Source organism: Podarcis vaucheri (genome assembly GCF_965113315.1).
Source record: "Podarcis vaucheri genome assembly, chromosome: 3".
Taxonomy (NCBI): Eukaryota; Metazoa; Chordata; class Lepidosauria; order Squamata; family Lacertidae; genus Podarcis; species Podarcis vaucheri.
In genome coordinates, this window is record NC_138761.1 from 20,088,867 (window position 1) to 20,116,174 (window position 27,308).

The 27,308-nt window shown below is 46.3% G+C and overlaps 1 protein-coding gene and 1 long non-coding RNA gene across 11 annotated transcripts in view; one reads left to right on the forward strand and one right to left on the reverse strand.

The window, feature by feature from the left end:
• Nucleotides 1-27,308, forward strand: part of KLC4 (kinesin light chain 4) — a 62,066-nt gene that overhangs the window by 10,358 nt on the left and 24,400 nt on the right. For 6 of the 10 annotated variants that reach the window (XM_082217596.1, XM_082217592.1, XM_082217597.1 and 3 more), the window contains exons 2-11: nt 13,915-14,188; nt 15,587-15,817; nt 16,490-16,568; nt 17,300-17,525; nt 18,376-18,463; nt 18,884-18,985; nt 19,460-19,633; nt 19,742-19,841; nt 20,458-20,510; nt 27,081-27,148. In XM_082217596.1, coding sequence (XP_082073722.1) covers nt 13,934-14,188; nt 15,587-15,817; nt 16,490-16,568; nt 17,300-17,525; nt 18,376-18,463; nt 18,884-18,985; nt 19,460-19,633; nt 19,742-19,841; nt 20,458-20,510; nt 27,081-27,148 — 1,376 coding nt within the window. In that variant the 5' untranslated portion in view covers nt 13,915-13,933. Of the gene's footprint in view, nt 1-4,769; nt 4,891-12,471; nt 12,617-13,914; nt 14,189-15,586; nt 15,818-16,489; nt 16,569-17,299; nt 17,526-18,375; nt 18,464-18,883; nt 18,986-19,459; nt 19,634-19,741; nt 19,842-20,457; nt 20,511-20,858; nt 20,972-22,637; nt 22,899-27,080; nt 27,149-27,308 lie in introns of those variants that run through there. The other 4 variants (XM_082217595.1, XM_082217594.1, XM_082217601.1 and 1 more) reach the window with 4 other exon arrangements.
• Nucleotides 23,348-26,330, reverse strand: LOC309529803. The gene is made up of 2 exons (XR_014218474.1): nt 25,579-26,330; nt 23,348-24,023 (listed from the first exon to the last, which is right to left on the reverse strand). It is a non-coding gene; the product is annotated as an uncharacterized lncRNA (long non-coding RNA).

Here is a 27,308-nt window from a genome sequence, read left to right on the forward strand (position 1 = left end):
TGTGTAGGCGTTTACTCCTTAGCCTTTTCTTCTCTTGAATATATCCTGCAAGATAGTGGAGGTTTAGGATCAGAGTTTTCCTTCTCCTCGATGGACTACCTTCCCATGTTGATGAGCCCCTTCTGCCTCTCACTTCCCTCTACAGCACGTGCAGAAACCACCTTCTTGACTGTTGGACCTGTATTGGTCTCATCCAGTCAATCTGCTGGAGTCTTGTCTTGACATGTAGGAGAAGTCCCCAACTCACTGGCAGTTTACACCCATTACAGCTGGTTCAGCCAGCTAGTTGGAAGTCATTCCCCAGGGTGTGGACGCTGTCACATTAATGGAGTAAATACCACTCAACTGGTCTTTTGAGTCTCACAGATGGACACTGTACTGCAAGAATGAGGAGCCTGTGGCCCTCCGGATGTTGTTGGACTCTAGTTTCAGCCTTAAGCCCCTTTTTTTCTCCCCTTCCCCACATTTGCTGTTTGGATAGAATTGTGTAGGTGCAAACAGTGTGCAAACACTGACCATGGGAATAAATCACTGTGGAGGGAAATAGCTGTGTGCTATAGGAAACAGTAGGGATGCGGGTGGCGCTGTGGGTTAAACCACGGAGCCTAGGACTTGCCAATCAGAAGGTTGGTGGTTTGAATCCCCGCGACAGGGTGAGCTCCCGTTGCTTGGTCTCTGCTCCTGCCAACCTAGCAGTTTGAAAGCATGTTAAGTGCAAGTAGATAAATAGGTACCGCTCCGGCGGGAAGGTAAACAGCGTTTCCGTGCGCTGCTCTGGTTCGCCAGAAGTGGCTTAGTCATGCTGGCCACATGACCTGGAAGCTGTACGCCGGCTCCCTCGGCCAATAAAGCGAGCTGGGTGCCGCAACCCCAGAGTCAGTCACGACTGGACCTAATGGTCAGGGGTCCCTTTACCTTATAGGAAACAGTACCAGCTTTTAGCTTTTATCAAGAGAGTAAATTGGTAGATCCAGGTGAGGCTTTGGGAGGAATGGCGCTGAAATGATCATACTGTGATAGTATTAACCTTTTGCCACTTGTATATGCTCTGAAAGAAATGTCATACTTGACTTTAGAGCGTTTTAAAAGTTCAGAAAGGAATGAGATATTTGGAGAGAGAAAAATCTCTTTTAAATAAAACTTTGCCCCTGGACAATTGTGGGTACTAAGCCAAGTTCATGTTATGGGCAGTAGCTCCAGAAGGGCTTTTCTTAATGGGGCAGGATGCCTAGAGCCCAAGACGTTGTGCAGAAGCCCAAGGTTAATTGGTTCATTCTTGTCACACTAAACTCTGGTTTAGCATGACACCCAAAACCAGTAAAGTGTGTGTTGGGGTGAGGGAGGCAGAACTCAAACTCTCCTTCTCTCTGCAGTCATCAAACTCCTGATTTTGAGTGTCCAGGATATTTTAAAATGGGTGAATAAACAAATCAAACAAGGCATGGCAAGGCAAGTAGGACACACTCAATGCAGGAAACAAAGAAACCTGAAGTGAGATTTGTCCCAAACACCCTCCATCTTTCTCCTCTTTCTCCCAGTCTCCCTTCCCCCTGGGGTCATGTATTATTTTGTGATAGGCCTTAATTGTTAGAAGCCTCTTGAGTGAATGTTGACTGAAACGTAGGAGCCAGGGTATATACAATAATTAAAATGAAGCTACTGTATTATTTTCATAGGGGAAAGGGAGGGGGGGTGAGAACAGGATGCAAGACAAGATAGGCCATGGGCCTGATCCTGCAGGCTCTCCTTTCGTTGTTATTAGACAAGTATAGTTCTCTTCAAGCTGTATGAAGTGCTTCCTCTATTCGCTCTTTCCTCCTGCATGCCGATTTTCCTTTCACTCAGCAAGCCGCCCTGTTTAACATTTAATATCCCTTGACGTCTTCCGTGCGGCTTTACAGAGTCCCAATGGCTGTAAGCGACCACAGATCTCCATTGGGTGCGGCTATAATTAAACCACCTTGGAATGGGAGAGCAGAGTTAATATTTACCTAGCCGCGGAGTGAAAAGCCTTGTTTTTCTTCTCTCTTGATATAAAGCAAGAGACAAGGCTGCCTTGTACTTGAGTTTTATGGTAAGTGCTTATCTTACACTTGGGGCAGAGCCCAGCCCCACCCAGTACCCGTTTTAACGTTTTGGCTTTCCTGTTAACTCAAATGGGGTAAATATGTATTAGGGAGCCTGGCATGCCTGTCTTCCCTTTGAAGACAGGCATGTTGGAGGGTAGCAGCTGACAAAAGTTGTGTGTCTTGACACGCCGTTAAAAGATGGGCCTGGTGCTTCACTGTATACTTTTCTATTTTGACTCATAATTTAAGAACATAGTGCTATATGAATTATAAGGTCTCATATATATCAATCTTATGTCCATAAATTTACAAGGCAAACATGTGCATAAGTATAGAAACCACATGTCTGAAATAGCACAGGAGAGCAATCCTGAAACCATTTTGACTCTTCCAGTGACCTCAAATATTCTCTGCAGTGAGGAAGAAAATGGGAAAGCCTCCCCATTGCCTCTTTGCTCAAATTCTGTCTTAAGGGCATATTTGTGTATGAATAGGGTGAGCCTGTGACCTGGATTCAGGAACTAAGTATTTAGCATCTCAGGAGGAATGGCCAGGCTGCCCAGGTGGAGTAATCAGTGACCACTGTCAGGTATCCTGACAAACAGGATTTCTGTGGTAGATCGCCCCCTGTCATGTATTTCTGTTGGGGACCGCCTCCTTCTGTGATGTTTGATGCTTTTGGAGGTGGTCTTGAGCTACAGGGTGGGCAATTTCAAAAGTCTGTATAAGGGCTTGCACACCATTGTTTGGGGTTCCTCTGCTCCCTCCCTGTGTGGGGTGAGTGGGGGACCCTGTTGCAACAGTTTAATAAAGATCAGGCTTATTAAGCTGCTTTGCTTCTTAATATTCTCTGGTTGGCCTCTGTTATTTTCTCCTTCTGATAGGGAACCTACTTAAGGACTCTGTACGGCCTCTTGGATACCCCATAAGGAAAAAGGAGCAGGTTTTTTTCTTATAACAATAGGAAGCTTCCTTTGTACTGAGTCACACCATTGGTCTATCTAGCTCACCTTTACCTTTACCCATCAGTACTGTCTACACTGACTGCCAGCAGCTCTCCAGGGTTTCAGACAGAAGCCCTTCCCAGCCCTACCTAGGGAGGCTGGGGATTGAACCCAAGACTTTCTGCATGCAGAGCATTCACTCACTCACTAAGCTACAGCCCTTCCCCAAAGGAGGGAGAAATGGGGCAGGGGAAAAGGTCTCAATTTGTTTAATACGAGGGAAGTAGCAATGTAGAGACAGGAGGATGGGCAGTGAGAGGTCTAGGGGCATTACTGAGTAAAGTAGGGGTAGCCAATGTGGTGTATTCCAGATGTAGTTGGACCACAACTCCCATTCACCCATGCCAGTATGGCTAGTAGTCAGGGATGATGGGAGTCCAACAATGTCTGGAAGGCACTTCCTGGAGTAAATATAGTATAATTCTAAAACAGGATGCAAGGATTCTCCCCAAGCCCACCGCAGGGCACCTAACAGTGTCTTAAAAATATATATGGCTATAAAATCATTAGTAGAACTAGAGAGAATTTCCTCAAATCTTGATCTAGTCCTCCACCAAAGGGCATTAATAATGAGCCTTTAATGGATTTTCCCGGACAAGCGCTTCCAATTCAGGGGTACAGTCCCTAAAACAGGCCTTGTTTCTTTTTGTTAACCTTGGTGGTCCATGATTTTCTAAATCTGGACCTTTGTTTTTTGAAGATCAATATGTGCAGGAAGGTTCAAATGAAGACATGCTGTTCCCTGGATATTGGGAAGGCCACCCATTATGTTTTAGATACTTAGCAGAAGCCGCTCTTGTTTGTAGGTTTGTTTTGTTGCAGGTATGGAGTAGTTAGGTACAGCTATGACCCTTCCATCTGTAAGTTGCATTGAAATTAGCAGCCCTTACTTCCAGGAAAATGTGTTCAGAATTGGGATAGTCTGACTGCTTAGTTTAGTAAGGCTGTGATCCTGAGCCCTTAGTAGGAAGAACTGCTTTAGCTTCAGCAGGGTGGCTGCATCATGTGCTCTCACACCATGCTCAGAATCCCATCGTTCCTCCAAGGAGCTCTGAACAGTAGCCCAACATAATGGCAATACAGTGGTACCTCAGGTTAAGAATTTAATTCATTCTGGAGGTCCGTTCTTAACCTGAAACTGTTCTTAACCTGAAGCACCACTTTAGCTAATGGGGCCTCCCGCTGCTGCCATGCCACTGCCGCATGATTTCTGTTCGCATCCTGAGGTAAAGTTCTTAACCTGAAGCACCACTTTAGCTAATGGGGCCTCCTGCTGCTGCCGTGCCGCTGCTGCACGATTTCTGTTCTCATCCTGAAGCAAAGTTCTTAACCCGAGGTACTATTTCTGGGTTGGCGGAGTCTGTAACCTGAAGCGTCTGTAACCTGAAGCATCTGTAACCCGAGGTACCACTGTACAGTAAGCCTGCTACTTACTGGTGGCTGAGAAGAAGTCAGGGTGGGGCATATTGAAGAGCTTGTTTGCCCTGGCTGCAGGATGGGCAGCCTGCAAGGATGCTGATTGTGTTCCTTTGTATTTCCGTCACTTCCTATGGACCAGTGCCTCGGATGTGAATCTTTCTGTGCTTGCAGGAGAGCATTTGCTCTCTCGGCAGTCTGGCTGCATCTTCTGCTGCTGCTGCAGTAGTGGGTGGGTCACCACCAAACTGCATAGTAACTCTGCCTCTGGTGGAGAGGGAATTCAGAGCATCAAATACTGCCGTCTCTCTCTGTGTGATCTGCTAATAACTAACGCCATGCAGTTTCTGTAGCTTCACTTGGCCCGAGGAGGCGTCTGTGGAAACCGGCTTCTTCGCAGTGTAAGTTGCTCTGTTGGGTTTGGGTGGGGGTTCCACTTTCGGGAGCTGAAGGACAAAGATCGGAGGGCTGTCCGTTCTTACTGGCAAAACGGCAAGCTTATTTTGTTTATTTGTATTCAGATGGAGCCCCTCTGGACCAGACTGATTGGTAGAGCAGGAAGCTGGAGCCCACGTTTAACAAGGACCATGGGTTGTGTCGGGATGGATTGGATTAAAGGGAACTCTGAATTATTTCAGCAGCTCTATTGGCGAGTAGTGCAGGGTGGGGTTGCTGGTTGCATCGCAAGACAAAGCAGAGGGCAGCAGCTGGCGTGCAGCTCCTGCAGAGCAACAACTCTGAGCTAATAGGTGGAAAGCAAAGCCTGGTTTTCAGTGTGAATTATAGATGTGGCCTACCAGTGTTGGGGATTTCGCGATGCGCTAGGGAGGCACATCAACCAAGGCCATTCTCCCTTCTCTCTTAAAGCCCTTCTCCATTTATTGCTGCTGCCTTGGTTAAACTTGCTTCTTGGAAGATAAAACTCGATTATCCGGTGCAGTGGGACTCGGCACTTCTGCACCAGCCTCTGGGAATGCAGAGTAAGGTACAGGATTAGTGCATGCTAGTCATCTTACAGAGCCTGAAGTCCAGTGTGCTGCAATAGATGGTGGGTTTGATTTCAGTCTGGAAGCTCCTGGGTTCAGATGCTAATCTGTTTCAGACTTTGCATGGCCTCAGGCGAGTCGCTGTTTCTCAGCCTCACTTCCCCATACATAAAATGGGAGTAATAGCGAGCTCCCCTGCAGAATTGTGAGACGGGCATACATAAAAATGGCAAAGCATGTTGCAGATGAAAAGCGCCTTGATAACTACTATTTTACAACAGCTGTACCTAGAAGGCTGACATATTTATTGTCTCATCCCTTAGTAAGCAAGATACTAATGTATCAGAGACAAGAATGTGGGGGCACTTGTGGATTTTGCAGAAGTTAACCATATTCCCAGTATAAAGTTGAAATCCATATGTCTTAGAAGCAGTGGCTGTTTAAAGAAATGTGGGCACAATCTAATATCCCCCCACCATCTATACTTGAATCAGAGAGTTGGAAGGGACCATGAGGCTCACCTAGCCCAACCCAGTGCAAGAATTCTAGCTCTCAAAAGCAGAGGTGGGGAGCCATTGGTCCTCCAGATGTTGTTGAACTCCTGTTCCCATCAGCCCCAGCCAGCTGGCCTAGGATAGTGGGAGTTGCAATGCTGCAACATCTTGAGGGTCACAAGTTCCCCATCTCTGTTGTAAGCTGTAGTCCTGGGGAAAGGTGAAATACTCCCATCTTCCAGCTACAGGTAGGTAGTCATGTTGGTCTGCTGTAGTCGAAACAAAAACAAAAAAATTCCTTCCAGTAGCACCTTAGAGACCAACTAAGTTTGTTATTGGTATGAGCTTTCGTGAAGAAGAGGCATGCACATGAAAGCTCATACCAATAACAAACTTGGTTGGTCTCAGGTCCGTATAGTTAAAGCTGTGGTTTTCCCAGCAGTGATGTATGGAAGTGAGAGCTGGACCATCAAGAAGGCTGATCGCCAAAGAATTGATGCTTTTGAATTATGGTGCTGGAGGAGACTCTTGAGAGTCCCGTGGACTGCAAGAAGATCAAACCTATCCATTCTTAAGGAAATCAGCCCTGAGTGCTCACTGGAAGGACAGATCCTGAAGCTGAGGCTCCAAAACTTTGGCTACCTCATGAGAAGAGAAGACTCCCTGGAAAAGACCCTGATGTTGGGAAAGATGGAGGGCACAAGAAGAAGGGGACGGCAGAGGACGAGATGGTTGGATAGCGTTCTCGAAGGTACCACATTGAGTTTGACAAAACTGCAGGAGGTAGTGGAAGACAGGAGTGCCTGGCGTGCTCTGGTCCATGGGGTCACAAAGAGTCGGACATGACTAAATGACTAAACAACAATTGGTATGAGCTTTCGTGCGCATGCACACTTCTTCACGAAAGCTCATACCAATAACAAACTTAGTTGGTCTCTAAGGTGCAACTGGAAGGATTTTTTGTTGTTGTTGTTGTTCCCATCTTCCAGTGAGGGAAATGGCTGCTGAATGAAATATTTCCCAGCTACTAGTGGTCAAGAGCTCATGGGTTTTCCCTGTTATGACCAACCTGATTGTGTGGGTTGATTTCTGGAAAAGTTGTGAATTAGGAATGTTTCATGTTGCCTGTTCCCAATGGACTGCTCTCCTGGTGTCAGAAGCATTATATCAGGACTCAGCTCTGCAGCTGCAAATAAAATGTTTTAAGTGTGACACTAGATGGTGATGGTGAGCCTTATAGAAAATTCAAAGTGTTTTTAAAAACACTTTTAAAAAAGCATTTTCAGAGTGGTTTTTATATGTGTGTAGATTCCACCCCTGTCACATTTCGGTATGCAAAGCATTCTGAAGCCACGTAGATGCATGTTTTAATCTCCTTCCTTAGAAGCAGGGCTTTTTTCAGCTGGAACTCAGTTCCAGCACCTCTCAGGTGGGTGCCATTGCCCATATAAGAGAACAAGGGAGGCATTCACGATGAGTTCCAGCACCTCTTTTTCTAGAAAAATAGCACTCCTGGGAAAGGGTGTGCTTTGCCCTTTAGAGTACTTGTTGGCGCTGAATGTTTTTTGAGGAGTGAATGCTGCAAGGCTGGACAGCCAAATGAACTTAGTTTGGCTGAAGGACCAATGTTATCTGCATGGATAAAGGAGATCCATCATTCATTAGATGATCCAGCAGTTTTTTTTAGCTAGAGATCAGGCTGGAGAGCAGGGCGGGGTTAAAACTCAATGGACATCACCCTTCCATGCTCTAAACATAAAGCTTGTTAGGAGGAAGAGTAAGGAATACGTGCCCTCAGAAAAGCCTACCCCTTGCATTTCTCCACTTCACTTGCTCTGGACACGCCTCCTGAATGTATAAAACACGCCCAGAGCAATGACTTGCACAGAGATGCAACAGGCACCCTCCTCTGAGGGTCGTTAATTATCCTGGCACTCCTAATGCAGAGAAGCAGCAGAAGTGGCTTCCCTCAGAGGACAGTGGTTTGAAGGAGGCAAGTCCAGAGCAGCAAATCATGCAGAGATGCAACAGGCAGCCTCACAAGATGAATGCTTCAGCCTTCTAAGACTAAGGTGGTACCTCGGGTTAAGTACTTAATTCGTTCCAGAGGTTTGTTCTTAACCTGAAACTGTTCTTAACCTGAAGCACCACTTTAGCTAATGGGGCCTCCCGCTGCTGCCGCACTGCCCCCATGCGATTTCTGTTCTCATCCTGAAGCAAAGTTCTTAACCCGAGGTACTATTTCTGGGTTAGCAGAGTCTGTAATTTGAAGTGTCTGTAACCTGAAGCGTCTGTAACCCAAGGTACCACTGTAGTTGAATCTCTTACAGGGCAGAGTTTTAGCAGTTGTTGGTTTCACCAAAGTGGAAAATTCAGGGGGGAGATCTGAGATACCTTTGCCACCCCCTTGCAGCCATTCCCGCCCCCCTATTCTGTGAGCCAGGCAAATGAGTTGGAGGCAGTTGTATGTTTAAGACTGTGATGCTGATCTTAGAAGTGTTTTGTTCATGGGATATCATGGTGGGTTTCCCCCCCTCCAACTTTGGACACACACCCTCTGCCTCTTAGCTTGTATACATGAAATGCTTCTCCCTTCCATATAGTAAAAGAAAGAAAGATTCATTAAAGAACTCTGAGTATGTCACTAGATTCCCAGTGTACAACTTACCATTTCCCCCATAATTACCTTGACTTGCCTTCCTGGCCAATTTATATCTGGAAGCACAGAGATCAGAGAACCCAGGAGTTTTATGGAGTGTCTAGTTTAGAAGAGCTGCTATATCTGCTTTCTACAAACCTTTTCCATCCCACACCTTATAGCTATGATGAGTCAAATCCCAGCATTGGTAGCCTCAGGGCTCAGAGCTTTGTAGGAACTCATCTGTTGCCTTTGCTAGAAGTAAGCATTGATGAGCTTATTCAAACCGGAGATGCCTGAGGATTTAGTAGGCATGACTAAATGGTCACAGTATTGCTGTGACAAGCCCATTTGGATAGGGGAGGGTGACCATCTGCCTGCTATTCTGGTACTCCCCACCCCCAAAGTATTTATTTTTGTAACCTTGGCAAACAACCAAGTTGAGAAGAAAACAGAAGTTGTTATAGAAGCGTCAAATTTCCTGGTTTGTTCTCCTTGTGGGTGAATGTTTTTGATACAAAATTGGTAACCAAAGTGAGTTTAATTGGATCCAGGGATCCAATTAAAGGGTGTTTAGGTAGTTCTGTGCCACTTTAAAAAAATATTTTCATTGAAAGGTTTTCATGGATAACAAAGCTGCATATAGTGTCTGTGTTTTAGTCCTGTGCCACTTATCGCTTATTCAGTGCTGTGGGAATGACCTCGCTGCTGTACCCCAGACTCAAGAAATATACCGTATTTTTCCGTGTATAAGACTATATTTTTTCCTAAATTTTTGAAGTTTAAAATAAGGGGTCGTCTTACACACAGATAGTGCATAGTGCATTTTCTCAATTTTGAGTCCCCCAAAATAGGGGGCGTCTTATACAGCGGTACCCCGGGTTAAGTACTTAATTCGTTCTGGAGGTCCGTTCTTAACCTGAAACTGTTCTTAACCTGAAGCACCACTTAATAATAATAATAATAATAATAATTAATAATAATAAAAATAATAAAAATAAAAAATTCCTTCCAGTAGCACCTTAAAGACCAACTAAGTTAGTTCTTGGTATGAGCTTTCGTGTGCATGCACACTTCTTCAGATACTTCTGCATGCACACTTCTTCAGGTATCTGAAGAAGTGTGCATGCACACGAAAGCTCATACCAAGAACTAACTTAGTTGGTCTTTAAGGTGCTACTGGAAGGAATTTTTTATTTTGACTATGGCAGACCAACACGGCTACCTATCTGTAATAATAATAATTAGTAATAAATATATTATTTATACCCCGCCCATCTGGCTGGGTTTCCCCAGCCACTCTGGGCGGCTTCCAACAAAATACTAAAATAAAATATTCTATTAAACATTAAAAGCTTCCCTAAACAAGGCTGCCTTCAGATATCTTCTAAAAGTTTGGTAGTTATTTTTCTCTTTGACATCTGGTGGGAGGCCGTTCCACAGGGCGGGTGCCACTACCAAGAAGGCCCTCTGCCTGGTTCCCTGTAACTTGGCTTCTCACAACGAGGGAACCGCCAGAAGGCCCTCAGAACTGGACCTCAGTGTCCAGGCAGAGACTGCTAATGGGGCCTCCTGCTGCTGCTGCACCGCCGTTGTACGATTTCTGTTCTCATCCTGAAGCAAAGTTCTTAACCCAAGGTAGCATTTCTGGTTAGTGGAGTCTGTAACCTGAAGCGTATGTAACCAATTCTGGAACATCCTCCCTAAGATAGCCTGCCCAGGCCAGGCCTTCCAGTTTTTTTGAAGGAAAGTTAGATGTCTTTTAACATAGACAGGCATTCTGTGTGATTACCCGTTGGTATTTCAATTTACTCTAGTTGTATTTTTTTATTCTTTTTGGTTACACATTTTTATTTTACCTGTTAGTTTTGTGAATTATTTTGTGATCCCTTTTGGCTCTGTTTATGGAGACAGTTGAAGTACAAGTTTAAAGTACACACACACACATGCACTTTTGCCTGGATATCTTCATAGTTAAATGTGCTGGGGGAGCCCCTCTCTTTGTCTTGGACATGTGGAAAAGTTCTAGACGTTTGCAGATGTGAGATAGCTCAGTAGAGCACAGGACTCTTAATTTCAGAGTTGTGGGTTTGAGCCCTATGTTGCGCAAAAGATTTCAGCATTGCAGGGGGTTGGACTCTATAATACTATAATTTCTATGATCTATGTAATAAAGCACTGGGTGGCGCTGTGGGTTAAACCTCAGAGCCTAGGACTTGCCGATCAGAAGGTTGGCGGTTCGAATTCCTGCGCCGGGGTGAGCTCCCATTGCTCGGTCCCTGCTCCTGCCAACCCAGCAGTTCAAAAGCACGTCAAAGTGCAAGTAGATAAATAAGTACTGCTCCAGTGGGAAGGTAAACAGCGTTTCTGTGCACTGCTCTGGTTCGCCAGAAGTGGCTTGGTGATGCTGGCCACATGACCCGGAAGCTGTACACCGGCTCTCACAGCCAATAAAGCGAGATGAGCGCCGCAACCCCAGAGTCAGTCACGACTGGACCTAATGGTCAGGGGTCCCTTTACCTTTACCTTTTATGTAATAAAGCACAACTCAGTTAAGCTTCAGAGTTTGGCTCTTTAAACATCCTTGTGACTAGATTGTGCTGAACAAAAATGCTTTGTACTGACAGGATTGCGAACTGTGTTTAGAAAGCTTTCCCCGCTCCAATAACTTTCCAGTATCCTAAAAATAAGGGACTATGCTAGATTAGTGATTGCAAAAAATGGGAAAACTTTAAATGCAAATATTTTTGAAGCCTGGGTTTCCCAAGTATGGGACATCTTGCTTATGAACATATTAACAATTTCACAAAAGGAATAATAATAAGAGTTGGGGGGGGGAGACTCACACTTTTTATACAACTTAGTAGCCCTTTATTGACTTTGTTAAGACAATCACACATAGTTTTCACCCTCGATCTACTCATGGAACCTTATGGAAAGACACTTTCATTTGATTGCCTTTCTTGGAACGTCTAAAACTACAACCCTCAGCTGCTGTTTTTCTTTCTTTTCAGTACAAGTACTAAGCTCTCTTTTCCTTGCATAGGTATGTTTTATTACTTGAAATTAAAAATCTTTTTTTTTTAAAGGGGACTATATTAAGCTTAAATGTGTGGAGCTGAAGGTGCTGTGGCTCTGAATTTGGAAGGGGGGGCCCTTCTTACTTAAATAGCACCGAAATGCCAACAACATCCCCATCTACCTGTTACAACTAAGGTGTGAAAACTGCATTCTGCAGGGCAGGGTATAAATAAAAAATTATTATTATTATTATTTTAGAAAATGTATAGACCATTGATCGTTTAAATAAATAAAAACCAAAACCAAAACCTCGAAGTGGTTTACAAAAATATGCCTGGTGCTTAGGCTCCCCACCATAACACAAAAAGGTTTTCTCTTCTTTGCCCTTTCCCCTTCCAGCAAAAACTGCACACCCTGGTCACCCTGCTGGTGGAACATACCCTACTTTTCTCCCCTCTGTAGCAGCCTGAGCATCCCTCCCTCGCTCTCAGATCCCCTTTCTGACTTGGAAAAGCAAACTAGGGCTCTCGCCACTCCTTCCTTTCCCCCCTTCCCTTCCTTCTTTGTTCTTCCTGCTCCCGGTCTGTATGGCTGCGAGGAGACCTAGGTTTGAGGGACAGACCCTTTCCCACCTTGGGAGCAGGGATCAAGGGCAGCTGTGCTGGGAGAGAGGCACCCATTGCCCTGGCGCTGGGTGGTTTCTTTTAGTGGGACTTTCTGGGCAAACACGGGGAGGCGGGACAGTTGCCTAGCAAAGATCCCGGGGAGAGAACACCCACACCCACAGAGAGAGAGAGAGGTGGGACCAGACTGAGAACAAAGGCAGATCTGCTGATAGCCTCCTCCCTCTCTCCTCTCCCCTCCTTACTCCGCCTTGTCTGGGTAGCGTAAGAGCCTGGCCTCCTGCCAAGGAGGGTCACACAAGCCCAGGTTTCCGTCTCTTGACTCTGCAGCAAGCACTGCCAACGGCAACAGCTGCTCTGATGAGGTAAGCCCCCTTCCTGTGGAAGCCTCTGGGTCCATGGAGTAAGGAGACCTGCCGGCCGGCCGGCTGGCTGGCTGGCTCAGTGGGTGGAGCAGATCGGATTGCTGCTGCACATCTTTTTGAGTCAGGATTTGAGCCCAGGTAACTGCTCGGCAAAGGAGCAGGAACCAGATCTTGGCGTCTTCTTTCATCAACAACAAAACAGGGAAAGTGTCCGTATGGCTGGGGAAGAATGTTGCCTCTGTATAATCTGCATCTCTCTCTCCCTCCCTTGTTTTCCTAGGCAAACTTTCGCTTAGCTTTGCACTCCTGGGTGGCAAATGTGTATGTATGCGTTAGTGAAGGCTGCCAGCTTTCTCACTGTCAAAGCTGTGTGTTTCCGGCTCGTTCGTTTCAGCCGCTCTGCAGGTTTCAAGAACGCATTGGCGGCTCCTTCTTTCTTCTCGCCTGCCTGCCAAGCCCCACAAACCCTAATCCTCTACGTTCAGCAATGGCTAGCATTTGTACAGTGCCGTTTGGGAAAACTCAGCCATGGAAATGCAAATGAGGGGTTGTGGGTGGGAGACAGAGCCTCTTCTCAGAGTCTCAGATCGGAAATTAGGAAGGCTTGACTTGTCAACGTGCTTGGAGGAGCTGAGCAATTGTACAGCACCTTCTCTTCCTTCCCCCCCCCCCCGCTTACTCCAGAACCCTCCTCAGTTCTGAGAGTGCGAATCCCCGTCATTTTCTTCCATAGAGTTGAGTCCGGAACCAGACCGTCAAAACATTTTGTCCTCCTAGTTCTCTGCAAGATACACTTGTATTTCTTGAGCCATTGAGGCTTTCGGTTGCGAGGAGAAAGAAATAGCAACTTAATTTTTCATTGTCTTTCGGTGGCCATACTGTAATCTATGTGTCCCTGTTTCATCCCGTTCCGTGCTGGATTTATGTGACCTCTGGGGCTGGAGGTGTGCTCTCTGCTCTTCCTCTCATGCTCTTAAATGGCAGCTAAATCAGCTTTCTTTATTCCCAAGGGTGTGGGGGTGGTAGCAGCTTTGACGTCGCCATCAACCTTACCCAAGTTGCGCCTACCAATGACATGCTGTGTTCCTCTTTATGCAAGGACACAGAGCCGCGAGGTGTTGTGGGAATTTCCTTCTCTCTCTCTCTCTCTCCCTCTCTCTCTTTCTCTCCAGGTGATAAGGCTAAGTGGGAATAAGACCTCTGTCTCTCTCTGTGGGATCAGCTGTGTGCAGCTGTTGCTTTAAACGTTTCAGGACCTGACCTGTCCAAGTGAGCAACCTTGCCCTTTCCTTCCGTAGGTGGGGATCGTAGCTGCGCATGACTATGTCCACGATGGTATATCCCAGAGAGGAGAAGATGGACAAGCTCAGCCAAGAGGAGATCATCTCCAACACCAAGCTAGTGATGCAAGGGCTGGAAGCCCTGAAGAATGAACACAACTCGATCTTGCACAGCCTGCTAGAGACCATCAAGTGTCTGAAGAAGGACGAGGAAGCCAACCTAGTGCACGAGAAGGCCAACCTGCTGCGCAAGTCAGTGGAGATGATTGAGCTGGGACTTGGAGAGGCTCAGGTAAGGGGCAGCCCATTGGGGTGTCTTGGAGCGGCATATGGGTCCGTCAAAGTAAGTGAAATGCAGCCGTACCTTGGTTTTCGAACAGCTTAGTTCTTGAATGTTTTGGTTCCCGAATGCCGCAAACCTGGAAGTGACTGTTCTGGTTTGGGAACTATTTTTGGAAGCCGAAGCTTTTGGAAGCTTCCTGCAGCCAATCGGAACTTTGGTTTCCAAATGTTTTGGAAGTCGAACAGACTTCCAGAACGGATTCCGTTCAACTTCCAAGGTACGACTGTATGGGAAATCATTGTTTAAAAAGGTTGTCAAGTACTGTATATTGCCTTAGCTGGCCCTGTGAAATCATGCTTGCCAAACATGTTTGGGTGTAGGCAGGACTCTGCCACTCTTATACAGGATAATTGCAGCTTTGGGCATAGAATTCAACATCTATAAGCTTTTGTAGCATTTCTTTTTTAAAAAACGCAAGTTTCTAGCCTTCTGGTTGTAAGGATAGGCTTGAAACTTTGTGTGAAATTCTGGTGAAGTTGCTGAAGTCTTGACTTTGCAGGGCAGGTGTGTGTGTGTGTGTGTGTGTGTGTGTGTGTGTGTTTGGCTGGATTTCTGTTCCTTGCTCAGGTGCCTTAAAGTCGATCCTTTCTCCATCCCATGATTTAGCAAAAGTGGTAACTTTTGCAAAATAAGCCAAGTACACATTTATTCAGATTTTTATTATTCATTAAACATGTATGTGCACCAGCATATGAAAGTCAAAGGATCAGCTTCTATAGGTGCAAAATTGTAACAGTTTTAGCACAGCCCTTAGAGATACAAATCTGGTACTCAGCTAATCTGCATGAATGATGGGGAATGGAGATTAGGAATTGTTCTTCCTCTGTCCTGGGCCCTCTGTCCAGCAGCACTGCCCATCCCTTCCTCCTTGACAAATAAGGGACCCGAAGAGGTGGTCAGGCCCTCCACATTTTGCCTCCACAAACTGCCATTGAAGAGGGACCTCACAAGGGGGCACTATTCTTGCGTTTAGGCCAGGGGTGTGAGGCCTGTGAGGGGTCTACATGCGCAGGCCTCTTTAGCTGGTCCTCTGAACTGTTCATGGCCATATGTTTTTGCCTGGCTAGAATATGTCCCTGAGCTCTGATAATGATTCTCTTCCCTCCAAAGAGAGGGATATGTGTTGGTGGGTGGGTTTAGAAACTAGCATGCTGTACAAAAGTAACATTTACATTCATTGCTCCACCCACTTTTCCCTGTGGCTCCGCCTACCACTGTTAATGTGCCCCCTGCCCCCACCACCCAAAGGTTACCCTGAAGGAAGCCCAGCCCTCCAGGGTCGAGAAAGGTTTTCCCACCTCTGCGTTAGGCAACAGCCAACGTCTCTTCTTGCTTCCCTTGGGCCAGGTGATGATGGCTTTGTCAAACCACCTGAACGCAGTGGAATCCGAGAAGCAGAAGTTGCGGGCGCAGGTGCGCCGGCTGTGCCAGGAGAACCAGTGGCTGCGGGACGAGTTGGCCAACACCCAGCAGAAGCTGCAGCGCAGCGAGCAAACGGTGGCGCAGCTGGAGGAGGAGAAGAAGCACCTGGAGTTCATGAACCAGCTGAAGAAATACGATGAAGATGTGTCCCCGTCGGTGAGCACCCAGAACATTTTGGAGTGGGGGAAGAGATGCCTGTGTCTTGACATGGAGCTCTTTCTGCTTGGAAGTCTAGTAGTGATGGTCTTTCCAAGAGGTCCTGATAGAGCATCTAGCAATTTGAGTTTGTCTGGCTCAGGGGTCTGCAACCTTTAAGACAAAAAGAGCCACTTGGACCCGTTTCCGAAGAAAAACAACAACTGGGAGCCGCAAAACCATTGCGACATTTAAAACAAATATATCTCCAGAGCTGCGATCTGACAGCGGGCGGGAAGGTGACGTCGGGACGGTGCATGACTAACGCACGCACTGCCCCCATGCGACGTCACAGCCAGTACAGCGCCCGCCACAGTGGGGAGTGTCGGGGCGCACAATGCGCCTCCTCCCCTCGCTAGTATCCGCCCCGGAGCCGCGGCAAAGGTGTAAAAGAGCCACATGCAGCTCCGGAGCCGTGGGTTGCAGACCCCTGGTCTGGGTAGATGAGATAGACACGGCTCACCCCAGCTACAGTAACTGGGTTGGTCTTCTCTTGCTGGGGAAGAGAACCTTTGAATGGGCTTGGTTGGTTAAGCTTAAGCTTAACTACTTAAGCGAAATATTAAGCACTCATGCTCTCCTTTCCCCCTTTTTCTTTGTTTCTCCCCCCGCCCACCCCCATCAATGTCCCAGGAGGAGAAAGAAGGCGATTCCACAAAAGATTCCTTGGATGACTTGTTTCCAAATGAGGAAGAGGACCAGGGGCAAGGGTGTAGGTTGCGTTCCTTCCTTATTTTATTATTCATTTATTTAAACAGCAGGATTTGCATACCACTTCCTCATCAAAACCATTAAGCAGTTTGCATAAGACGATACAAAATTTACATTAAGATAAGGTCTTTAAAAACAAGCTTTCAAAATGCAAGTAAAGTCAGCAGTTTGTTTGTTTTTTTAAAAAAATACGCATAATAGAATAAAATCACATGTTAAAACACATGTCAAAATTCCATGTGTCTGGGTATGCTTGCCCTAAGCCAGCCTGTCTCAACCTGTGGGTCCCCAGATGTTGTTGAACTACAACTCCCATCACCCCTAGCTAGCAAGGCCAGAGCTCAGGGATGATGGGAGTTGTAGTCCAACAACATCTGGGGACCCACAGCTTGAGAACTGCTGCCTAAGCGAAGAGGTTTTTTGCAGACAGTACGGCAAAGGTGCCTGTCTAATATCAATGGGCGGGGAGTTCCTGGGTGTATAATTCCTTGCAAGTGCAAAACAAGCATCATGTGGCACTTATCAAAGTGCTCGTCCTGCAAATCAAAGCGGTAACTGTGTGCAGAGGACAGATGAAAGGAAGAGTCATGAAGCTACCTTTTTGGACCTATCTTCCAGCGGCTGTTGTGTCTCATTTGAGAGGGAGTGCTAGCCAGTAGGAGTGGGCCATAGCCCCCATGGCATTGCGAGCTGCCTCCTCTATCCTCGATTAATGCGCTCTTATGTTTGCAGTGCCTCATCCGCACAGTAGTGCGGCGGCAGCCGCCCAGCAAGGCGGCTACGAGATCCCAGCACGCCTGCGCACACTCCACAACCTGGTGATCCAGTACGCTTCCCAGGGACGCTACGAAGTGGCTGTTCCCCTCTGCAAGCAGGCGCTGGAGGACTTGGAGAAGACTTCGGGCCATGACCACCCTGACGTGGCCACTATGCTGAACATCTTGGCGTTAGTATACAGGTGAGAGGAGGAAGGAATGGCAGACACTCACTTCTTTTTAATAATAATTTTTATTAGTTTTCAATTACAACAATCCAATAATAGCCTCGTTATAACAATGCCAAATTATAATACAATTATTAATACCAATCATTCAGATGCCAAATTATATAATTTAGGCGGGCCCCACGTGCTAGAATTGATGATTTGATGATTTACTTTATTTCTGCATTCCAAAATCTTACTAATTTCAATTTCACACCAGTCAAAATAACAATCCCTTATACAACAACTGCCATTTTAACGACTTCCATTTGTATTGACACATTAAATGATTTACAGGTGAAGCATTCAAACTATATCCTTGACCTTCCTGTGTGTGGCAATTATTCTGTCTGTGATGTTTCTTCCTGTCCTTGTAAAATGTTATGCCTATCTTTTCCCTGTTGTTGTTGTTCTCCATCATGCCTTGGACAGAGATTGTACCCCATTGTTGTTTCAGAAGTTCTCCATTGCACCACCCCGTGCTTCATTGTTTTGCAACTTTAACAGCAGCTGCAAAAATCGCACTGTCCCAATAAATATCCTGTTTTCACCATTTTTCTCTCAGCCTGGGAAGGAGAGTGATCTTTCGAGCTTCGAATAACTCAGTAATGAACCGTATCAACTCCGGCAGACACCCACTCACTTTGGAAGGAACAGGGCTTTCTTGGTTTTCTATGGAACAGTTGTCTGGGACAGTGCAACTCAGTGCTTTGAATTTAATTGTGGAAAGTTGTGTGGCGAAGGAGGAAGGACCTCCCTGGGTCTTGTGTGATACGCTCTCTGTCCCTCCAGTATTGCTCAATATGTGCCTCACTTTGTGCTGCAGGGATCAGAACAAATACAAGGAGGCAGCTCACCTTCTGAACGATGCACTGTCCATCAGGGAGAAGACGCTTGGCAAGGACCACCCTGCAGTAAGTAGCCGTTTCCCTGGACTTTGATGAGAAGGAGGTTCTGGGCAGTGGGGAGTTGTAAGCCAGTCATGTGGCCAAGGGGACTTGCAGGAGTGTCACGTTACATGGTCAGCTGACCCTTCAGAAGGGTTTGGTGCCAAGTCAGGGCTAGATGACTCAAAAGGGGGTTCTTTTTGCTGCAAAAGCTAAACAAGGAGTTCAAGGTGAGCGAGTTAGTCCCTGAACTAGGCCATTCTGCTGTAAAAATCTTGGACCATCTTTGCCATGGATGGTTGCAAGATAGTGGTGCTTAAAGGTATCTTGCTTGATAGGTCTTTCTTTCTTTCTTTCTTTCTTTCTTTCTTTCTTTCTTTCTTTCTTTCTTTCTTTCTATAGTTCTTCCATGGCTCTAATGTTAGGTCTGCTTATGTTTCTCTACAGGTTGCAGCAACCCTGAATAACTTGGCTGTTCTCTACGGCAAAAGGGGGAAATACAAGGAGGCAGAACCATTATGCAAGCGAGCACTGGAAATCCGGGAAAAGGTAAATTCCCTCCCTCCTGGAGAAGAAAGGGCCAGGGTGTCAAGACAACCAGCCGGGGGGCCTCTGCAACCCTTTTCAATGCTACTCAGGAAAGGGGAGCATGTGTGTTAGATAGGAAGTTTCCCGAGTCAGTCTAGAATGGTCTGTCTAGCTTAGTATTGTCTGCACTGACCGGCAGCATCTCTCCAGGGTTTCATGCAGGCATCTTTCCCTGCCCTACCTGGAGATACCAGGGATTGAAACTGGCACCTTCTGGATGCAAAGTGTGGATCCATGTGGATTCAGAGCAATGCCTAGGGAGGGGCAGGTGTCAAATACGATGCAGAAGGAGCTATTTCTGCCAGAGCTGAAGCTCCAAATGACTTTCCATGGGCCACTCCCCGCCCCCCCCAAAGTAAAAGGATCCTGCCATATTCCCAGATTTGCTTCTTTTCTTCCTAACTAGCCTTTTCTGTTTGTTTGCCTCCTTTTCAGGTTCTAGGCAAAGATCATCCGGATGTGGCCAAACAGTTAAATAACTTGGCTTTGCTATGCCAGAATCAGGGAAAGTATGAAGAGGTAGAATATTACTACTGTCGGGCGCTGGAGATCTATGAGTCGCGCCTGGGGCCTGACGACCCAAACGTGGCCAAAACAAAGAACAATTTGGTGAGTCCACTGGGTGGTGAAAAGGGGGTGGGGGTGGGTATCTCGCATGAGGATCGGTGGCTGCCTGTGCTGCATTTTTAAGATTGTCATTCCTGTCCTCTGTCCCAGGCCTCCTGTTACCTGAAACAAGGCAAATATAAGGAAGCAGAGGTCCTCTACAAGGAGATCCTCACCCGGGCCCATGTGAAGGAATTTGGCTCTGTGGATGGTACGGACAGCGAAGAGCGAGGAGGGCTTGGTGGGGGTGTGCAGGCCAGTGGTGTATCGTGGGTTGCCTGTGCCCAGGACCACACTGTGGGAGGAAAGGAGTGTGCATGCGCATTCAACTGCCAAACGGCGTCCGCGTCACCCAGGAAATCGCAGCCATGGAGATAAGAAAAGAGTCATTCCGTTGTCTGGAAGAGGTCACTTCCTGGTTTATAGGTAGAAACCATTTTCAAAGGAGCCCAGTGCCAGAAGTGCACAGCTGTATTGAGGCAGCACCAGGTGTTTAAATTTTGCACCCCTAACAAGTTTGTGCCCAGGGCAGCCGCCCTTGTGCCCGCCCCCCAAACACCACTGGTGCAGGCTGGAGCCTAGGTGCCTATCTCCTTCTCCAACAGTACTCTTTGAATTACCTATTTCTTTTCATGGCCCAGCTGGCAAAAACTATTTCCTCCAAAGAAAATAAGCAAACGGATCCAAAAATTTAAGCTTCTTCCTTTCTCGACTGTACCATGGGAAAGAGTAGCATTCCTTATGAAATACCAACAGGGTGTTTTGTTTTGTTTTGTTTTGTTTTTTGTTTTGTTTTGTTTTAACCAGATTTGTATTTTATCCTGCAGACGAGCACAAGCCGATATGGATGCATGCAGAAGAAAGAGAGGAGATGAGCAAGGTGAGTGCGAGAACATTTATTCTGGTGGGTGAGAGCAGGCACACAGCGCACACCTGAGTTTTCCTTGTTCACCTGTCCTGCATTGGGAAGAGCTCCAGAAATGGTACCATCCTCTCTTTGCCTTAGAGTGGATCTCTGATGGTGCCAAACCTGCTGACTGGTAGCTGCAGCGGAGGGCTGAATACCTTAGTGCAGCAGTATTTTGTTGGGTTGTAGTGTGTTAATGTGTCATGGGAGGCAGTAGGGACGAGGGGTTGCTACTCAGACTGCATAGAAACTTTCTGGGACAGGAGTTGAAATTGATTGCACTGTTTTTCCTGTGCCTTGCATGTTTTCTCTTTATTATAGTGCACTCCTTAGGACGAACTGGAGAGTGGAAGATGAAGGGATTTCAGCAGGTTTCTGGGCCACAGACTGCAGAACCAGAATGTTTTTAGAAAAATAAATCTCAAGCCTCAGAATTCGGTCATTTGGAAAGCTCAGTTGACTGATCAGGAAAAAATAGCGCCTTCAGCCCCAAGGCTTAAGAGAAGGGTAATAGGAAGACACTATAGTCTTCTGCACCATCACCTTCTGCTTTAGATTTCCCAGTCTTAGAAACCCCTGCCTATTAGAGCTACAGCAAGCCCAAGATACTTAGGAGACATGTTCCAGCCCATGGTGCAGTGAGCAATGGCTCATGGCTCCTTTGGAAACAGATAAATTGCAAAGACTTCACATGCTTCTGAAACATTCTGGGCTAAAATAAGAAGTGTGCATGCACACGAAAGCTCATACCAAGAACTAACTTAGTTGGTCTTTAAGGTGCTACTGGAAGGAATTTTTTTATTTTGACTATGGCAGACCAACACGGCTACCTATCTGATTCTGGGCTAAGGTGCTGAGCACAGCACAGAACTTCACAAGCAGGAATATAAAAGCTCCAGCACACTTTCCATGCTGGAATTCAGTTGAGCAGAACCCACCTGGTTTTCTTTTTCTCAATTTCTCCCCCATTTTTACAAATCTTACCTGATGGCTGATGCCTGCTTTAATGTCTCAGGCTGTTTCCCTTGAACATGGGTCATGTCACTACAAGAAATAAGTAGGGTATTGGCACTCTTATCGCTACCAGGCTTGCCGAATGCCCTCCTGTGGAACAGATGGTTTAGAATGAGTGAGATGGGTGCCTGTTTCTCAGGTTCTGAGCCAGCCTTTCTTCGCTGAAGAATTTTTGCTGCTCTTGCTGGATGATCTCGGAGTCAAGTCAGAGAACTGTGTGTTTATGTGCTGCCTTGAATATTGTTGGCTAACAAAATCTGACCCTCCTATGATATGATCTCATGTCAGGAAGTGGCTGAAATCAAGAGCCACTTGAAACAAATTTTCCTCTGGAAAAAACCAGCTGGGCGTCTTTTAATTGGATTTCACCTGGATCGTGGGCTCAAATGAGTCAGCTGGTTAAATGAGAGACTTCATACATAGTTCTTGAGGCAAAACTCCCTCTTCTGTCAACCAGGATCTTTATCAAGAAGCTAAGGGTACTGATTTAGGTCCTCTTCATTGCCCTATCAGCAATCTGTCTGCCGATCCTTTTAATCCTATGTAATTTTGTTTCCACCAACCTTCTCTGTTTCTCATCACATGCTTGAAAAAACACTGCGATGCAACACCTCTCTGTCAAGTACTTGTGAACATGATTTAAATATTTCATGCATTCTTCAGTTCCAGGCAGGAAGCAAATGAGGGGGGCAGGTTTTGTTCCCAAACCTGGAGCCGTGGTACTCTAATCCCACCTGACTCTTTCCTGCATGGTCTTCCTTCAGTGGACTGCCCTTTCACTACTGTGGCTACTTTGGCCTCCTCTGGCAGAGTTTCACTCCAGCACATTGAGCAGGGAGCAGCTGGAAAAAGGTGGAGCAATAAGGCTCAGACCATTTCCCCTCCCAGTTCCTTAATGCAGCAAGCATCTAGTTAAGTTAGTCACTAAGGCCCAGCTCACACTTGAAGCATTCTTGTGACTAGGGAGCTTCCTATTGGTTCATCTGTTTTCTAGTCTGATGGGCAAGGGCTCTCCATCATCTCATAGGATGCTGCCTTATTCTGGGTCAGACATTGGGTGCATCTAGCTCTGTATTGTCTCTCCAGGGTTTCAGACAGGGAATCTTCCAAGCCCGATCTGGAGATGTCAGCAATTGAAACCTGGGCCTTCTGCAGGTGAATGAAGTGCTCCATCACTGAGGTCTTTCCCATCACCTGCTACTTGAGCCTTTTTACTAGAGCTTCCAGCAGTGAATGTGGAGCCTTCTGCAGGCAAAGGATATGCTCTTGTCACTGAGCTGGGGTCTGTCCCCAAGTAGGAATGAAAAGTGTAAATACAATAAAGCTGATTGTGGACATCCATGTGAACTGTGACTGATGGAGACTTCCTGGTACATGCCGGCCATGTGGCCCTGCGTGTTTGCAAGCACACCTCTCTGCACATTGCAGTACTCGGCATTACAATTAGAGGTCTGTAAGTAGCAAACTCATTGCCTCTTAAAAAGAGTGATAATTGGAAGACACCAAGTGGGTCAGTCTCTGCTGAAACGGACAGAAAAGGGAGATGTCTAAAGGTTCTGTAGTTTGTGGGAACATAGGAAGCTGCCTTATACCGAATCAGACCCTTGGTCCTCCAGGGTTGCATACAGGGGACACTCGCAGCCTTACGTAGAGATGTTGGGGATTGAACTTGAGACCTTTTGCATGCAAAGCAGATCTTCTGCCGCAGAGCTATGGCTCTTAAAAACATCTGTATATCTAAACAGGTACCAACATTCATCTTGCTTTCTAGGGAAAACTTTCTGAATAATACTGTGTATTTCAGAAGTGTCTCCCAGCCCATATATGTTCAAAGTTATACATGCCATCACAGTAATCACCAACCTTTCTGGGTAGGTCAACACAGTATCCCCAAAGCAGGCGGGGGGGCGGGGGGGGGAGAGAAGCAGATTGAGACAGGACAGTCAAGGGTAAGTCAGTGGCTGACTTGGGGACAGTCAGTGACCTGGGGACTTCCCAACTAAGAACTTTTATCTTAACAGCTAAGCTAAATGAGCTTTTCTTTGAATGCAGAAGTGAACTGGAGCTTTCCAGAATGGCAAAACAGAGGATTTTTGCAACCAATGCAGAGGAGTGAGATCATATGTTGTTGTTGGACTAAGCAGCTCCTCTTCAGTAATGTACTCTGTTTCCATTCTCCATGATGTCATCTTCTACTGGCATTCTCGGTTTCTTTGCCATGCTATTAAAAAGCATTAAACCCATCTTGCTAGAGCATTCCTCCCCCCCCCCACTTTCCTTTTGTCATATATTTATCCACGTAACATAGCTTCATCCATGCAGATCAGCCTCATAAATGTTTTCGCAAAGCAGGCTTCCTCGAACACAGTGGGATTTGCTCCCGAGTGAATGTGTATAGAACGGCAGCCATAGCCATCTTCCTGTGGATGGACTTGGGGCACCTTTTCACAATGCATGTTGTACATACTGACCCTGGGAGGTGGGAATAGATAGACCATCTTCATTGTACTACTAAGGGAACACTCCTAAGGAACAGGCTAAGGTAGGGGTGGGAAACTATGGCCATCAATATGTTATTGAACGCCTGCTCTCATCAATCTAAAGCGCCATGGCCAGTGGTCAAGGATGATGGGAATTGTAGTCCAACAACATTGGAGGGTCACAGGTTCCCCATTTGTGGGGCAGGCCCTGGGTAGGGACAACTAAATTCATATTGCCCTTTAAAACAAAAGCTTCCTGTTCCGAAAGGGAACAGAATTCTATGGGGCAGAAAGATGGTCCTTTTTACAAAGAGATATCTCAGTGCCATCTCAAAGGTTTTCAGTGCAAATTAAGACTTTTAAGCCCCGTTAAATGGATGAGGGTGACTCTCAGCTTCGTATAGGTAAGCTCATAAGTTTGGAACTCTTCTTGCTGGGCAGAAGTTTTCAGCCAAACTGCTGACTCCGACCCCTGACCCCACATCCTGTGACAATGCCTCTTGCGATCTTTACCTACAAAATGCCCTAATGGGCCGTTCTTGGATGCTAAGTCTGCCAGTTCTTCGTACAGAATGATGCAGCTATGTGGGGCACTGGTGTCCATCGGAGCTACTGTGATTGAAGTAGATCAGAGGTGCCTGAGAGATCCAGCACAGTTTATATGGAAAACCTGTGGGAGCCTGTGTTAGAGGTTAATCGCCATTGATGGTCTCCTGCTACCCCAGACTGCCGTCTTCTGAACGTCATTGGAGGGCCAAAGGTCTGAATTGAATACCTTCTTGAGAACGTCAGAGTCCTCACCCTTCGCAACGGCAGTAATGCAACTCCCCATAGCAACCTAATTGCGATTTTTAGACTTGGGTGAAACGCAGCACAATTAAAACCCTGTTCTGGGCATCCTGTTTGTCTCTGTAATGAAGAGCCCACATTTTGAATAGCCCTACTGAGGACTACCAAGTCCTCTTGCTTTGGCCTGGTAACACAGTGCTCGAAACAGGATCACCCATCCTTGCTGGAATGGAGCCCTGGCATGCATTAACCTACTTCCCCCCACAAATTCAGCGCTTAAACCCTTGTAGGCATTAGCCTGAGGCATGACCGTCTAGGAATCCCCCAGAGAGCAGGCCTGCCAGGGAATTTTCTGGAGGAGCAACTCCTCCTCCAAAGTGATTTAAAAATAACTTCTTTTTTTAAACAACAGGAAGTTTTTCTAAGCCTAGGGAACCTAATGCCTCAATCGGCCTACTGTTCCTTGGCTGACTCCCCCAGAAAAGTGGTTAAAAAAAAAATAAAATGGTTGGGCACAGTTCCGGTGGGAAGTTGTTAGAAGACAGGAATTTTGTTCCTGGGTAGAGGGAGCGGACCAGACAAAGTGGCTTTCAGTTTCTGGCCACACATTCAAGTTACGCTTTGAGGAACTGTTAGTTAGAGACAGTCGTTCAGGCCTGGCCTAGCCGAATCCCTTACTCCGTTCAGGAAATTCAGAAACTGGAATATCCATCTGAAAGGGAGAGGGCACACACACACGTAATTGGAACTGTACTTACCTTCAAGAAGCGTCTCTTAATGTCGAATCCGAATCTCCCCCTCCTGTAACTTTCAGCCCATCAGATCTGGCTAGCCCTGCCTTCTGGGGCAGCAGATAACAAGTCTTTGCCCTCTTCAGGTATTTGAAGAGAAATTTGAGACTGGCTCTTCTGCTTAATAAGGATTTTAGTTGCTTGTTAATGGAATTAACTTTTATTAAGCTCTTACAAGATCTCCTCTTACACTGCCTTTTACTGTGACTGCATCTTTATGTACTTAGGCTTGTGTCCTTGTTTGCAGACCTGTGAACTCCAAAGTCCCAGGCATTGCGTCACCATTTCATCTCTTTTGGCTGAAACAGATATTTGCTTAACAATATGTTTTTCTATGCATAAGTTGGGGAAGCCATCTCCCCTTTTTTAAAAAATGTAGCAAGACCTGTGCTACTTAGCTTAAGCCTGCAATAGACCAACAAGCTCACTAATTGTTTTTTTAATGATCAAAGCTGCCTTTGGTATCTTTGCCGAGTTGCCTTAATCACATACTTGAGTCTTCCCAGAATCTGTTATCTCGTTCTCCAGTTTTTAGGGGACAGTGGTGTCATTCTAAACCAGAAGTGCAGAACCTTTGGCCCTTCAAAATGTTGCTGAACTACAATTCCCATCATCCCTGGCCACTGGGCAGCGTTGCTGGGGCTGATGAGAGTTGTAGTCCAGGCAAGCCAAAGGTTCTTCATACCTGTTCTAAATGGTCGTGGTCTATATGTATGTAGTCTCAAAGCACACCAATATTGGAGCCGACATGGCGGCAAGGCTGTTGTTGTTTAGTCGTGTCTGACTCTTCGTGACCCCATGGACCAGAGCATGCCAGGCACTCCTGTCTTCCACTGCCTCCCACAGTTTGGTCAAACTCATGCTGGTAGCTTTGAGAACACTGTCCAACCATCTCGTCCTCTGTCATCCCCTTCTCCTTGTGCCCTCCATCTTTCCCAACATCAGGGTCTTTTCCAGGGAGTCTTCTCTTCTCATGTGGCCAAAGTATTGTAGCTTCAGCTTCAGGATCTGTCCTTTCAGTGAGCACTCAGGGCTGATTTCCTTTAGAATGGATCGGTTTGATCTTCTTGCAGTCCATGGGACTCTCCAGAGTCTCCTCCAGCACCATAATTCAAAAGCATCAATTCTTCGGCGATCAGCCTTCTTGATGGTCCAGCTCTCACTTCCATACATCACTCCTGGGAAAACCTTAGCTTTAACTATACGGACCTTTGTTGGCAAGGTGACGTCTCTGCTTTTTAAGATGCTGTCTAGGTTTGTCATTGCTTTTCTCCCAAGAAGCAGGCGTCTTTTAATTTCATGACTGCGGCAAGGTAACTGGGACCAAACAAGCTTATATCTTTTTATCCCTGTTAGGCACGCAAGCAGAGGCAAACAAACCAGCCATGGTCTTTAGTGCACTGATGCTTTGACTATTCTAACAAAGTCTTCTCTTTTTTTTCTCCTCATTCCCCAATTCCTCTTTCCAGAGCAAGCACAGAGAAAACATTGCATATGCAGAGTATGGTGGCTGGTACAAGGCATGCAAGGTCAGCAGGTAAGTTGCTTTCAGGATTTCTTTATCACTGTTATTTCAGTTATTAGTTAATATGCCACTTACTTGCCAAGGTGGCTTCTAAGTGATTTAAAAGTATTAAGCTTAATTATAGATAAATAAACACACATAACTGAAGAGCAAAATAGAACAATTTCATTGA